This window comes from Osmerus eperlanus, chromosome 15 (assembly GCF_963692335.1).
Source record: "Osmerus eperlanus chromosome 15, fOsmEpe2.1, whole genome shotgun sequence".
Taxonomy (NCBI): Eukaryota; Metazoa; Chordata; class Actinopteri; order Osmeriformes; family Osmeridae; genus Osmerus; species Osmerus eperlanus.
Window position 1 is genome coordinate 7,556,893 of NC_085032.1, and position 13,099 is coordinate 7,569,991.

At 48.6% G+C, this 13,099-nt stretch overlaps 1 protein-coding gene across 10 annotated transcripts in view; it reads right to left on the bottom strand.

Moving 5' to 3' along the window:
- Positions 1–13,099, bottom strand: part of abi1a (abl-interactor 1a) — a 31,931-nt gene that overhangs the window by 11,309 nt on the left and 7,523 nt on the right. For 5 of the 10 annotated variants that reach the window (XM_062479351.1, XM_062479359.1, XM_062479356.1 and 2 more), the window contains exons 2-5: positions 12,673–12,840; positions 4,001–4,177; positions 800–814; positions 52–173 (exon numbers count right to left, since the gene is read on the bottom strand). In XM_062479351.1, the coding sequence (XP_062335335.1) occupies positions 52–173; positions 800–814; positions 4,001–4,177; positions 12,673–12,840 (482 nt within the window). The remainder of the gene's footprint in view (positions 1–51; positions 174–799; positions 815–4,000; positions 4,178–12,672; positions 12,841–13,099) is intronic. The other 5 variants (XM_062479355.1, XM_062479358.1, XM_062479352.1 and 2 more) reach the window with 4 other exon arrangements.

Genomic DNA, 13,099 nt, shown 5'->3' on the forward strand with positions numbered 1-13,099 from the left:
TGCAGATGTGGCACACATCGTCTACCGCACTGGGACCAGATGCCTCCTTACCCAAGCGTACCACGCCCCGACATGGGCGGGCTCGGAGGCTTCTGCGTGGGCGGATTGGTCCGTGATAACGTCCCTCCTCCTCCTCCTCCCCTGATTGACTGGTTGTTCCCGTGCTGCTGCTGCTGGGGGGGGGGGGACAGAAAGGCAGTGAGGCGGCTTGTCAGATCAGAAGGTGTTGTGTGGTTAGAGTGCTGTAATGGGTTTCCCAGATGTGACTCGGCCCTGGTTACAACACCCATTGTTGATCTGCTCAAGCCAGGAGACTGCAGCTCTTGCATCATCAGACGGGGGTGGCTGGAACTTCATGAAGGTTCTGAGATAAGAGTGTATTTGTTCTCTTTTTGTATTGCCGAGCACGCAACCAATCAAGCACACTAGGCCAAGGCAAGGCGGCAGTTAAATATTTACACTTTTCGTTTTAAACAAGGGCTATAAATATTCTAAATCCATCAGCGGGCATGTTGTGACGGGGAAACCCACCCAGCTGAGAAGATCTTCACAGGGAAGACTGGTCGACAGGGGCTGTAATGGTTAACTTATTCATTCATGATAGAGGGTGTTACAGAGGACTATGAACGACGTATGAGTTTTGATAAGTCTAAAGGGACTACAGGTTACTATGGTAACAACAAAGACTACAACAACCAACTAAACAGGGGGTTTTCTGGGAATACGGGGGGAGGGCTGAAGAAGCAGCCTATCAATAATAGACTATGACAGGGCGGGTCACATGACAAACAGGACTTACCTTGGCTTTTAGCCACTTAACATGGGCGTAAGGAGGGAGGGAAAAAAAAAAAAAGAGAAAGAGAGAACAGGCATGTCAAAATCGCTGTCTTAACAGTTCAGAAGTACAGGGGAGGACCATTCAGCAGGGTATTTACACAGAGTAAACATTTCGAAAGAGCCGGGGCAGTGCGGCGGTTAGGTGTGATCCACCCCAGGAGAACACGGAGGGTCACCGGCTTGTTTTTCTGCACCTGTCTGATTTTTATCTCTCCGCCACGCCCAAACACCGGCCAGCCACCCGGCCCACAGCCCTCCACAGGCCCATTGTCAACTCAAACCGGTATTGCAACACCTCTTCTGAGAATGACAAACAAAACAACCTCTCTTCGATTGTATCGGCCAGTGTTAAATAAAGGCTAATAAACAACCGAAATGTCTCATGTCATTTTACTCTCCCGTTGATTTTATGATTGGATAATGATAAATCAAATTAAACATTTGATTGTGCTTGGGAGCTGGAGAGTGGGTCCGAGGAGGAGCCGGGAGAGTTGTGCAGTTAATTCCGAATCAAGCACCGAGTCAAGGGCCTCGTCAATAATTCAGGTTCCCAGAGGGCCGTGCTTCGGCCATCACATCAGCCACAGGACAGGAGACCACATCCAGCAGAGCGGAGGAGGGCCCAGAGCACAGCCAGCCCTGGGCAGCCACGCCGTGCTGCTACGCTGACACAAAATGGCCGTTGGGGGTTGTTCAGTCGCGATATCAGGAACGGGGGTTATAACAGTCAGGGATTGTAATGGTGGCATGGATAATAAATGTTTTGGATGATTTCAGACATATAGGTCAGTTAATGATGATGACGCCCCTCTTCTACAACTTCTGGGTTTAGGGCGTCAGGCTTCGCTCGGACACTCGGTAAAAGCATCCTCACACATCTATCAATCTTTACAGCCTCAATTCACTGCCTGTTGATCCCAGCAGATCTGCAGGAGATCTTTAGATCAGTAGGATCAGATGGGTCTCTCTAGATGTTCTGGCCTGTAAAGATGGCAGCAGTGAGGTGGGCCACAGGCCAGAGATTATACAGAGATGTGCTGACTTCAGGACTCCGGGAGGAAACCAACAGGGTCATCAGATAACCAACACGTCCAGTCACCTTCATCCCAGGCCAAAGCACAATCCTGCGCACTTCAGACCTCAAACGCAACAACAATTCCTATCCTTTAGCTGTTTCAGTCAATTATTTGCAAGAACACAACCTTTTTTATTAATTTATCTTGAGCAGGTTTTTTTTTTTTTTTTTTTTTTTTTTACCTGCTACTTAGCGCACATCCATCTCTGAGACCATCTGAACTCCTCGTGTGTCAGACCGCTCGTTCTGAGTAGCTTCCGCAACTGAAGCAACGTGGCAGCGACGTCAACTCCAAAACAACATCTGACACGGCCCCTGCATTCCTGACAGCGCTTGACTAGATTATCAGTCAGCTGATAAATCTCATTTTTTTCAATAACGGTGAAAAACACCCCGTCAGTTGGTGGGTGGAGAGAGAGAGACATACAGAAACAGATGAGAGAGCACCCTCTAATCCTGCAGTCAGATGACTCAGTTTATATGGCAGCTTACACCGTCAATATAAAGTCACCAGGCTCTGAATCTCATTAGGAGTTCAACCTCTCCTGTCCCCCCTCTCTTCTCTCTCTGCACCTGGTGCCTTGGTGCAGAATATCTCATAGCATGTCAATAGGGAAGCTGCAACTAATGTCCATTCAAGTGTGTGTGTGTGTGTGTGTTAAACTGGCATTTTAGAATCGACCCACGTCCGGTTAGTAAACCGGGGCTGGATATTCTACAGGGCCCAATAGCTGTCAGCTTTCCCATCAGTTACTGTAGACGTCAGATGAATTAAAGCTTGGTATTGACGCTAAATATTGATTAGAGCTCCAGGCTTTGACACACAGACATGTGTGTGTGTTCCCGTTCCTTTCATTCACCACATCTACAGTTTCCCTCCCCCTGTCCCTCATTATCATGGACATACAGGGTTAGAACACATCTATCAAGACTATACCTCCAAAAAGGGATATGTGGGTAAAAGAAGTATGACCATTAAGCATGTTCCTGTATTCCTAAATATCAGATCTATTGCTGTCCCCGCGGGGCTTGAAGTGACAGACGTGACCGACGACAGGCGGTATCAAGACATAATAGACCGCAACATCTCTTCTCATCTCAATAAGGACATTACGGACATGGACGGTTATGATCGATATCAACCTCGTTTAAAACCTTTTCAGGCCACACTAGGTCACACGCCCTTTCAATGCGACATGTGGGTCCTGTGTGATTTCAGGCCTGGGAAATTGAAACGGGCAGCATGGCTTTTATCCCGTCCTATCACGGCACATCGGTTCTACTGGAAGACAATGGTGGCTGCTAATCTAATCTGCCTGACAGCAGCCATTGATTGGCTGATTAATGGGGGCTCTAGAGAGAGGTGGACATCTCTGAATGGATCAACCAACGAGGGTTGTTATGTCATTAGACCCGCTGTCATGGCGACCACCTCTGACCCCTAAAGTAGAGCTGAATGTCGACCATTGAGAACACAGCAGTGTGTAGGCCTGCACAGTAGTCAGTATACCTTTCAGAACTTGGAAAGAAAGGGTTGTAAGTATAATGGGTTATGACAGATGTTGCTCAAGCACTAAAAGCTCTCAGAGACTTACCCGTTTGAAATCGGACGTGCGAGAACACGATTATGAAGGGAGATGGGGGGGGGGGAGGTCTAAAGTGCTTTCTGAACATCTCATAAATTCATCAGAGCTCACCCTGCACATCCTTCACAATGCTCCTAGAATGGCACATAGAAACCTATCCAACAGTGTAATCATTCTTGTCAATCACCCACACTGGATTGTCAGGCTGCAGGGCCAGCCAGGTGCACGCAAAGACGAACACGTGAGACAGACAGAAGCGGAGGAAGAGGGGGGGGGGGAGATCCATCTAAACCTGCCCAACGAATGACTGACCGGGGAGAATGTGAAGGAGGGGTATGGGAGAGAATACAGAACACACCACAGGGCACCCCTTCAGATGTTCCACTGTAAGAGAGAGAGAGGCAAGGAGGAAGGAGAAGTAAGAGAGGGGGAGAGATAAATGTGAGGGGGGGGGGGATGAGTCAGACAAAGAAAGAGAGAGACTGAGACAGACGGCCCTCACCTTGACCCCGTGGCCCACATCGTCCAGGACGTTGTAGTCGATGGGTTTCCTGATGTACCTCACGGGACGCTCCATGTTGGCCGGCGCGATGATCTTGTGGGTCCGCGCCGTGTTCTTATTGGTCGTCAGGATCCCGATCTCCCGCCGGGCCACCTTCTCTTTGTGGATGTCCACCGTCTGAACACAGCCCAGGAGGAGAGAGAAGACCGCGTTACCAGACACGATGAGAGACAGTTACAGAGATCTATTAGACCCAGACAAGGATTGGATTTCCAGCTTCTCCTACGGCAACTAGGGCTACTTTAATTGAATCACGTTGCTGTTTTCATTGTGAGGCTCTTAATGCCACATACGTTTATTACAGCTCCCAATAGTGGTTGGACCGTGCTATGACTGTGGATAGTGTGTTTGGTTCCTGATCTGATGACTGAAAAGCCCTTACCAATGGTTGCCAGCCAAGTAATGTACTACATTACCATCTCCTCAGCCTTCTCAGAGGAATTTCTCATTTATGCTCAGGTAAAGGGTTGCCTGGCTAAGAAAACCATGCCAATGTCATTATTACAGCATCAGACTTAAAAAAAAAAAAAAAATTGCCTTGGGGCATTTAGTGCCATTTAAAATGAAAACGCAGGATACTTTAGGCAGCATTCCATAAGGAAATTTAATCTACTGTGCTCTACATTACATATTTATAAGGTTTTTGTCTAAAGCCATTAAAGCTGACTGCTCTCTGTGAGGGAGGGTAATAAAGAACTGCAGCCTTTGGCACAAACTAGATGAATTATGGGAGAGAATGGAGTGTTTTGCTTCTGAAATCACTACTCTGTTTGATTAATGGCCTTGTACTCTTTATACACACTAATTGCCTCCACCTTTTATAATTATGCTTTAACTGACCATTTTTGTGCAGACGCGTTTGTGTGTGTGTGTGTGTGTGTGTGAGGGGGAGGAAGAAAAAATGCGGAGGAAATATTTGCAGTTGGGGACAGTTCTTGAAACTTCTGTCTACACAACCAATTAATTTTGGAATTGAACACTCATAACATTTGTCCGCTATGAAAGAAGGAAATCAGGTGCAGTAATGTCCCCTTATTAAGTCAATCACATGCATCTGAAATGTCATCCCCTTATCCACTCATCCCTCTCCCAGACCATCAGACCAGTCCCTACATCTCCTCCCCTCCCCCCATCTCCTCCTCCCCCCCCCCCCCCCTCTCTTTCAGCTGCTGTTCCTCTGAGAGATGAAAGGCCGTGTCTGCTGAGGGTCCGGCCAGTCAGAGGCCTCTCTCAAGGGAGGCCGCTGGGGCCACAGCCAACAGAGGAGTCCTTTCATACGGAGGGGATCTGGAGGTAGCAAGCTAGCTAGCTAGCTAGCTAGCTTGCTCTTGTCTTCGCTGAGGGCATTTGTTTTACAAGTTGCCCCACCCCCCCCCTCCATGAATGTCTCCTTATTCAAGTAAGAATGCGTCACTCTGGATGAGTTATGAAGAGCTCGATAAGCTCTATACACAGTCTCAACACTATCAATCAGAGGGGATCGTCTTTTTAATCGCTATTCACAGGAAGGAGACAGCAGATGAAATGGGGTCCGTCAATGTGGCGGGGGAGTTCCCCAAGTCGCTCAGAGCAAGTCATCAGGGAAGACCCAGCCTACAGGTTGTCAAACCCAACAGGTGATGGCTGAGCACTTAGGCTGAGTGGATTGCATTCGACTCCCTTGACAACACGAACAGGAAGCTCTCCAAGGAGAGAAAATGGACTGAAATCAGCAGAACTGAATCCGTTCAGAGAGGTGAGAGGCTTGAGGGGAGTGGCCAGACGGTGGGGAGAGCAGAGAAATGAGCTTAGTCCGACTGAAATCTTGGAGTTAAGTACTCCTGGCTTGGCTCCAACAGACTAATTGTGACCTCGCCTCACCCCTCCCGCCTCCCCCAACACAGCCAGCTGGCTACTTATGAAGAAGATTCCAATGGATTCCCTCAGACAGATACAGGCTTGGCGCAAACTGACTGATGTAGGAGTCACTGGAGTCCATATTTACGGCAAGACTGACTAGTCGAGAGCAATACACGATCTGAAGCGTTACACTGAATAGATGACCTATGGAGTAGTAAGAGTTACAGTTGTTAATATACGACATGGCAGCTTAACAACAAAAGTGTTTTTGCTTATCTCGGAAAGTTCCGTCAGGGTACACGACAGCCAAGACAAACAACAGAGCAGCTGGCACAAAGAGGAAGTGAGAAAGCGATTCACACCAGCTTCATCTCCTTCCTGTGGGTTGAGAAAATAGCCAAGCCGAAAAACACTTATGACAAATGTTGCACAAGGGTTGGTAAGGGAAATGAATGTGAGGGCTTGTCCGCTCGTACGATAACTTTTCAATGAAACACAGTTGTATGGAACGGTATGTTGTGGACGGTACGAGGAAGTAACTGGTCCATTTATTCCTGACTGGTGTTCAGGTCTTTGAGTAGTCCTGCTATACCTGAGTACAACAAGAAAACAAGAATGACTTCAGAGTACGCAGACTTTAGCACTGCTACAAAAACTCCTCCAAGATTCTCCTGCCCAGTTACGTCTCTGCAGGTGTGTACCACTCAGTAGGATTCCAGAGTTTAATCGTGTGCTTCAGGCTTGTCTGGTGATGCTAAACAGGCCCTGGCAAATAGTGAGGTTGATTCACATGCTCTCTGGTCCTGTCATCCCCAGACCTGGCGTCCAACGCTGGGCAGCATCAGAGCCAAAACTGAACCTTGCCCTAAAACACTGGGAACTAAGCAGTCCATCTCCTCTGTTGATTTCTTTTTTTTTTGTATTCCTTTATTCCCTACTTTCCTGCTCTTAAATTCCAAATCCAACCTAACGTGGGCCTCTTTTTCTACTCCAAAACCTTTTTCTTACTGTCCTTCATAATGCTACCCCCCATAGTTACTCATTCTTCTCCCCCTCTTTTCTCCCAGTGAATCATCCCCCTCTTCCATGACTAAGACTGGAGGACTCTGGTCACCATTTTGTCTTGATGCCAGTCCACTCCTTCCCCAACACACACACACACACACACACACACACACACACACACACACACACAATCTGCTCCCAGAGGCCAAGAGATTGTTGAAAAGAGGAACTCATCCTCTCGTTTTAGGGTGTAACTGACTGGTTTCTTCTACTGTGTACCAATATGGTGGTTGTCATGAGACACAGTCCCAGTGTTGTTCCTAGCAACAGGCGTCTACACGTCAGTGGGACTGACTAGTAAGGAAGCATGTCTCCAGATGTCTGCTGTAACTGGTGGTCACAGTGAACCTAGTCTGGAATCACAATCAACTGATACTAGAAGCACACACACCAGCAAACACCCTCACAGACCTGGGGGTTGACCAACACAGTCTCCGCATCGCGATGAAGACAAGAATGAGACGGTTTTAGAGGCTTAGTGGGAAGGTGTCGTTCGTGCGACTCCCTTTCGTGACCCTGGTCCGGCAACCGTTGATGTCCCTGGCTCAGACAGCCAGGGGAGAGAGGGGGGGGGGGGGGGAGTCACACGGGTCAGGGAGAAATCACACATTCCACAATGGCTCTCTGCACATCCTCGTCGGGGGGGCATGAATCACCCGCTCACGTAGGGCAGCGAATCAAAGACCCCGTTAGTGGAATTTCGGCAATCCTGGGCCAGACATCTGCCGTCAGACGGCATGTGAAATCAGGAGGAACAGAAATTCGCAGGAAAAGAACCAACGTCTCCAGACGTTTGGCCGGTGCAGACAGCCAGTTTCACTTCAGTGTCTGACTGGGAGAAAAGTGTCCGTTTCAGCGCTTTGGTAGTGAGGCCTCGGGGATTATATAAAAAATATAAATAAAAAGGCCAGTTTAGCACAAATGCACGGATGGACAGAATCCCAGCGTTCCTGTAGGTGGAAGACTGGGCTGGGTCACAGTGAGGGATGGCTACAGCAGACCAGAGTCAGACAAACAATGCCCCAATACTTCGCCAACTGTGACCCGAGTTGAACATTGGATTTCTGTGTTTCAACACCCATTGGAACTTGTCTTGATGCATGACTATGTTTAGCCAGTGTTCTGCCCCTCTCTTTCACAAACTGTCTCTGGAGGAGGGGATCCCTCACTGAATTGCTCCTTCCAAGGTTTCTTCCATCTTGTCTATCAAATGAGATTTTCCTGGGAGTTTTTCCTTGTCTTCCTTGAGGGTTTAGGTTGGTTAAGGGGCAGTTCTATGGTCGTATGTGAAGCCCTCTGTGACATAGCTTGTAAAAAGGGCTATACAAACATTTTTTATTTGATACTTAATAAGCAAGCGAGTGAGGGGGAGAACAAGAGAGAAAACAGATATTTGCACCAACTGTCAGTGTCAGCCTCGTCCTGTGTTCCTTTGTGATGGCACAACACTAATAAGTGTCTCAGTTCCCTTTGAGCAAGTTGAGCATTTCCAGGTGGACTTCAAAACAGAATGGGACACAGAAGGTCATGAGGAACCGCAGACAAGTCTTTATTGTCCTCCCAACTGAATGTCCTTGTTTTATGGGATAATAATAGAACATGTAACCCTTTATCTTCACGTCACCAACACATGTCAACGTTCAACAGCCAAGCTGGCTTGTTGACACCCCTTGGCCTCCTTCGAGAGAGTTGACAGGGGACCTGGTCAGAAGGATTCTGTATCTCTGTGTGTCGACTTCAGTAGTCCAGCTGTGGACTGAGCCGAACGGATGAAGATCCATCACGGCTAAACTCCTGGGTCCGGCTCCTGTCTGGCACACAGAACACCAGCCAGCGCATCTGAAAGCCTTCATCTGTGCACCGAGCCACAAAAGCCGTCCCAGAGCCTACTACAGGGCCAGTTTCCCAGAGCGGCCCACGCAGACCAGAAACACGAACAGTCAGAGAACTTCAGCATGTCGCTTGAGCCAAAAAGACCGGTCAACTATCATGGGGTAGAGGGGGTGGGTTTAGCATAAGTCTCTGAATAACTGTTTATCTAATACCGCGCAGATGGCAAATATTTCTGAGTGGCGCACGTCGCCTCAGCCGGTAACGGCGGGTGGGGGTCGGTCACCTCAGCATGCCAGCTGGCTGCGGGAGACCGCCTCCCGGAGGAAGTAGCGGCAATGAATGCTCAGCATCTCAGTCCTCTTTCTGAGGGGAATGTCCTGAGTGTGTGAACTGGGCTATGGAGGAAGTACAGAATACAGGGAACAACAAGGGTTGGGGCAAAAGAGGGGGAGAGGAACATTTCTGACGGAGGAGAGGAGGAAGTGACCACACACGGAAAATGTCTGGTGAGTCACAGGATATTACACGCCATTGCAGATTTTCTTTTCTTCACACTTGGGCCCTAATGATAAGTTTAAACACAAGATAAGCATTCTCCCTGACACACAGCCACACTCCTAACCAGAGACCAGATAATTTCCCCTTCCACCAAAAGCACAGAAAGATACTGCTTAGTACGAAACCAACAACTGTGCATAACAGAAGGAGAGCTATAAGCAGAGGGAAAACGATCTGACAGACATGAGGCGTGTACACGCACGCACAGACTGGGAGGAGCAGGAAACACACACACACACACCAATGGGGCTTCATTTCCGGTCTGGATGAAATCCATCTCTCCACCTCGATATGCTGGAGGTCAGACAGACTTCACAGCGCGCACACACACACACCTTGAAAGGTCACATGTTGGTCACCCAGTCCACGGCCCAAGCCCAGCAGGCTTTTACAGTCTATACGACTTCCTATGCGACATGTCACTGAGCACTGTTTATTGGGTGTGCTTTGTGAGTCAGCTGTTTTCCGCATGAAGTACTTGATCGCCGTTAGGCCACTGGGTTCAATTAGCTAGCTGGCACTCCCTGGTGCCGTGTGCCACCCCGCAAATGAAATCCGATGTGATTTATAGCTCAGTGCAGAACAGTCAGGCCTGGAGAGGTGGTTAAAAGCCATGGTGTCTCAGCTTCGTGCATCACTGTGTCGACCCACGTTTGAGGGGCGAACGCCTAAAATGCTTACCAGGCGGAATTGAGTCGAGACAAGACGCAGCACCTATATAAACATGACAAAGGCCTTATTCCCGTAGACTTTGTTTTGTGAAAATGGTGGGATGAAACAATGTTTTTTGCACGACACATTACACCATTTCTTCCTTTAAACACAGGGTATCACAGTGCGTGTGTCTGAGAGAGAAGCCCATGGTTCCGCTGGGCAGACAAAGCTCTCCCTGTTCGCAGCCTCTCAGCAGCCACTTCACACACAGCCCAAGGTAGCAGCGCTCTATAGTCTATTATCCTGTCAGACGACAAGGAGACCACCCTCTTGAATGGCAATGCTGTGACTGAAAACTGAAGAGAAATCCTTCTCACACTCTCACACACACACACACACACACACTGTCGTCATCTGTCCGCTTCACAACAATCCCAGACAGCCTGGGAACATCAACAAGTCAGTGACAGAACCAAACCACGCCAGCGAGCACACACACACACACACCTCTCTTTTCGCTCAACAGATAAAGTGATGTTGGGCATTATAAGGGCCAGGACACCAGACAACGAGCACACCAGGAAGCGCCCACACAGATAGCTCCTAGTCAGCAGAGTGGACACACCCTAAGCCACTAACTAACCATAGACCATGGATGCTAAACACTCCTGACGCCAGGCTGCAGCTCACCACAGGCAGGCCCAGTCATCAGACATCATGACACACACACACACAGCATCCTCCGCTTGGGGCTGGGTGGCAGGGCAGGGGGACGGGAGAGGAGAGTCACTGTCAGACCGCAACACATTTAACCAGCGATGCACCAAAATTTTGCCAGCCGGAAATGTTTGTCCAAAATGGCATTTTCACTCAATGCCTTTTACAATGGCATTTTTGCATTCATTAGATTGTCCATTTTCATCTCAAGTGATTTTACATAAATATTTCAAACAAGGGCGATCATGTCAGTGGTGTGGAAATACTTTTCCACAGAAATAACGTTTCTGATAAGGACATCAAATGTGCAATCTGCAGTGCTGGTTCAGCAATCGGTGCCGATTAAAAAGTGTATAATTGTACGAAAAAAAATAAGAATAAAAGGGAATCACTATTTTGTAGGATGGGTAGGAGTGACATTGCGGTGTATGATTGTCAATCTATCCATAACACCAGATACACACTCTGACAAACACACACCACAGGGCTGAGGGCTGGGACTAGGGCCGAGGGCTAGGGTAAGCTATGTAAAAGTATGCAAATAAGCAATTCCATTCTTTATTGACAAGACATGACCTCACCTCACCCCTGATGGCTCAGATGTTGCCGTGCTTACAGACAGGATGCATCTATTCTAACGCCATACAAGAAAAACTCATATATCTACTGGTACCATACAGCAAATGAAAATAGATTGTATAGAAAATAGTATGAACGCAACTAGATTAGCCATATCTGGCAGGGTGGGTTTGAATGTGGGTTTGAATGTGGGTAGGTGTTTGGGTGGTAGGGGAAACGGCTCCCTCAGAAAGCAACAGTGAGAGATTGGGTGTGCTCTCCCCAGAACACACAACTGTGAGTCTCTCTCTCTCTCTCTTCATCTATCTCTCTCGAGTCATTATTGTCGAATGGGGCCATGAGTGTTGCCAAGGAGACGCAGAGTCCGTGGCGATAATATTCCGTCCGTGTACGGTTGTCCTCTCGTGCCAGACGAAACCTGAGAGATGGTGTTTGCACTTTCCCTCCGCTAGCTGCTCTGTCTCCGCCCGTCGACCGTCTTCTCACGCTCTCCTCCCCCTCCTCCGTCCTCTCTGTCCCTGCTCTCCAAGGCCCCCTTCACTCTATCAATATGTACGTTTGTTTATGGTGGGAGGAAAATATCTTTCGGAGACCCGTGACCTTCAGTTTATCTTCCAAGACATGTCAGACATTCTTTTCTTTGCTCAAATCTTTTCTGAAAACTCAGGACCCAGACATGGGGAGGAGCTTCTCAGAAATAGAAGCGTACGAGAGGGTTCTTCTGACCGTTGTCCTAATCGACACTAAAAAACCTCTCTTACCTCAGTGTATCAGCATACAAGATCAACCATGACCAAAAATGAATTTCCCTCTAGGGGAGGGATGAAGTACCATTCTCTCGTTCCATCCATCTTTCTCTTTACGACCTGCAGGGTGACTACAGTCTTGCCTCGGCTCCTTGTCCTCATCACAAGTCTACATGGTCAGGGTTAGTGCATTCCTCTGATCTGCAGCATGTCCCAGGGCCATTGATTGATCTGATCTCTTAATGACTTCATTGGATGAAGGTCTAGATTTACCTTTTTCACATGGCAGGGAGGCTGCATGCCAGAGAGCTACACTGGGAGCGAGTTAGTAGGGGTGAGACTAGTCATAGTGAGCGCGTGTGTGTGTGCGAGAGAGAGAGGGAGAGTAAGACAGACGTCCATTCACCAGCCTATAAACGCACCACAGTGACTGGAGACAGATGCCCTACTCACAGATACCGAGAACAGAAGTGACAGTGTGAGGAAGTGAGTTTTTCAAGTTTAGCTGCCCTTCTGCAGTGTGTGTGTCCTCGCCTGTGGTCCTGCACAGTTGTGACGTGTGCATGTGTGTGAGTGTGTGTGTGTGTGTGTGTGTGTGTGTGTGTGAGCATGTGTCCTGACCTGGGAGATGTGGTTGATGGAGGACTCCATGCGTCGGAGCTGGGAGGCCTGGATGTCCAGGAGCTGCAGCACGTTGTTGGCCAGGGCGTTGATCTGGTAGGCCACGCTGGCCAGGGACTGGGTGGTGTACGCCTTGGTCTCCTCCAGGGCCTTCCTCTTGTCCTGGGCCTGGGGACACGGGGGAACAAGGGGTCAGGCCAACATGCTGGAGAACGGGACACGACACAAAACCTCCATTTTCATCGATCGTCATCAATGCTATACACGGCTCTACAAAGAGTTTAGGTCACTTTGGATTGAAGTAAGTGTCTGCTTGGTGATTCAATGTCAACTTTACCAGGAGTCGGTCACATATGACAGTCATATATGACACGTATGACGTGACTAGGACACGACATTATCACTGTCAGTGCAAAACGAACACGCC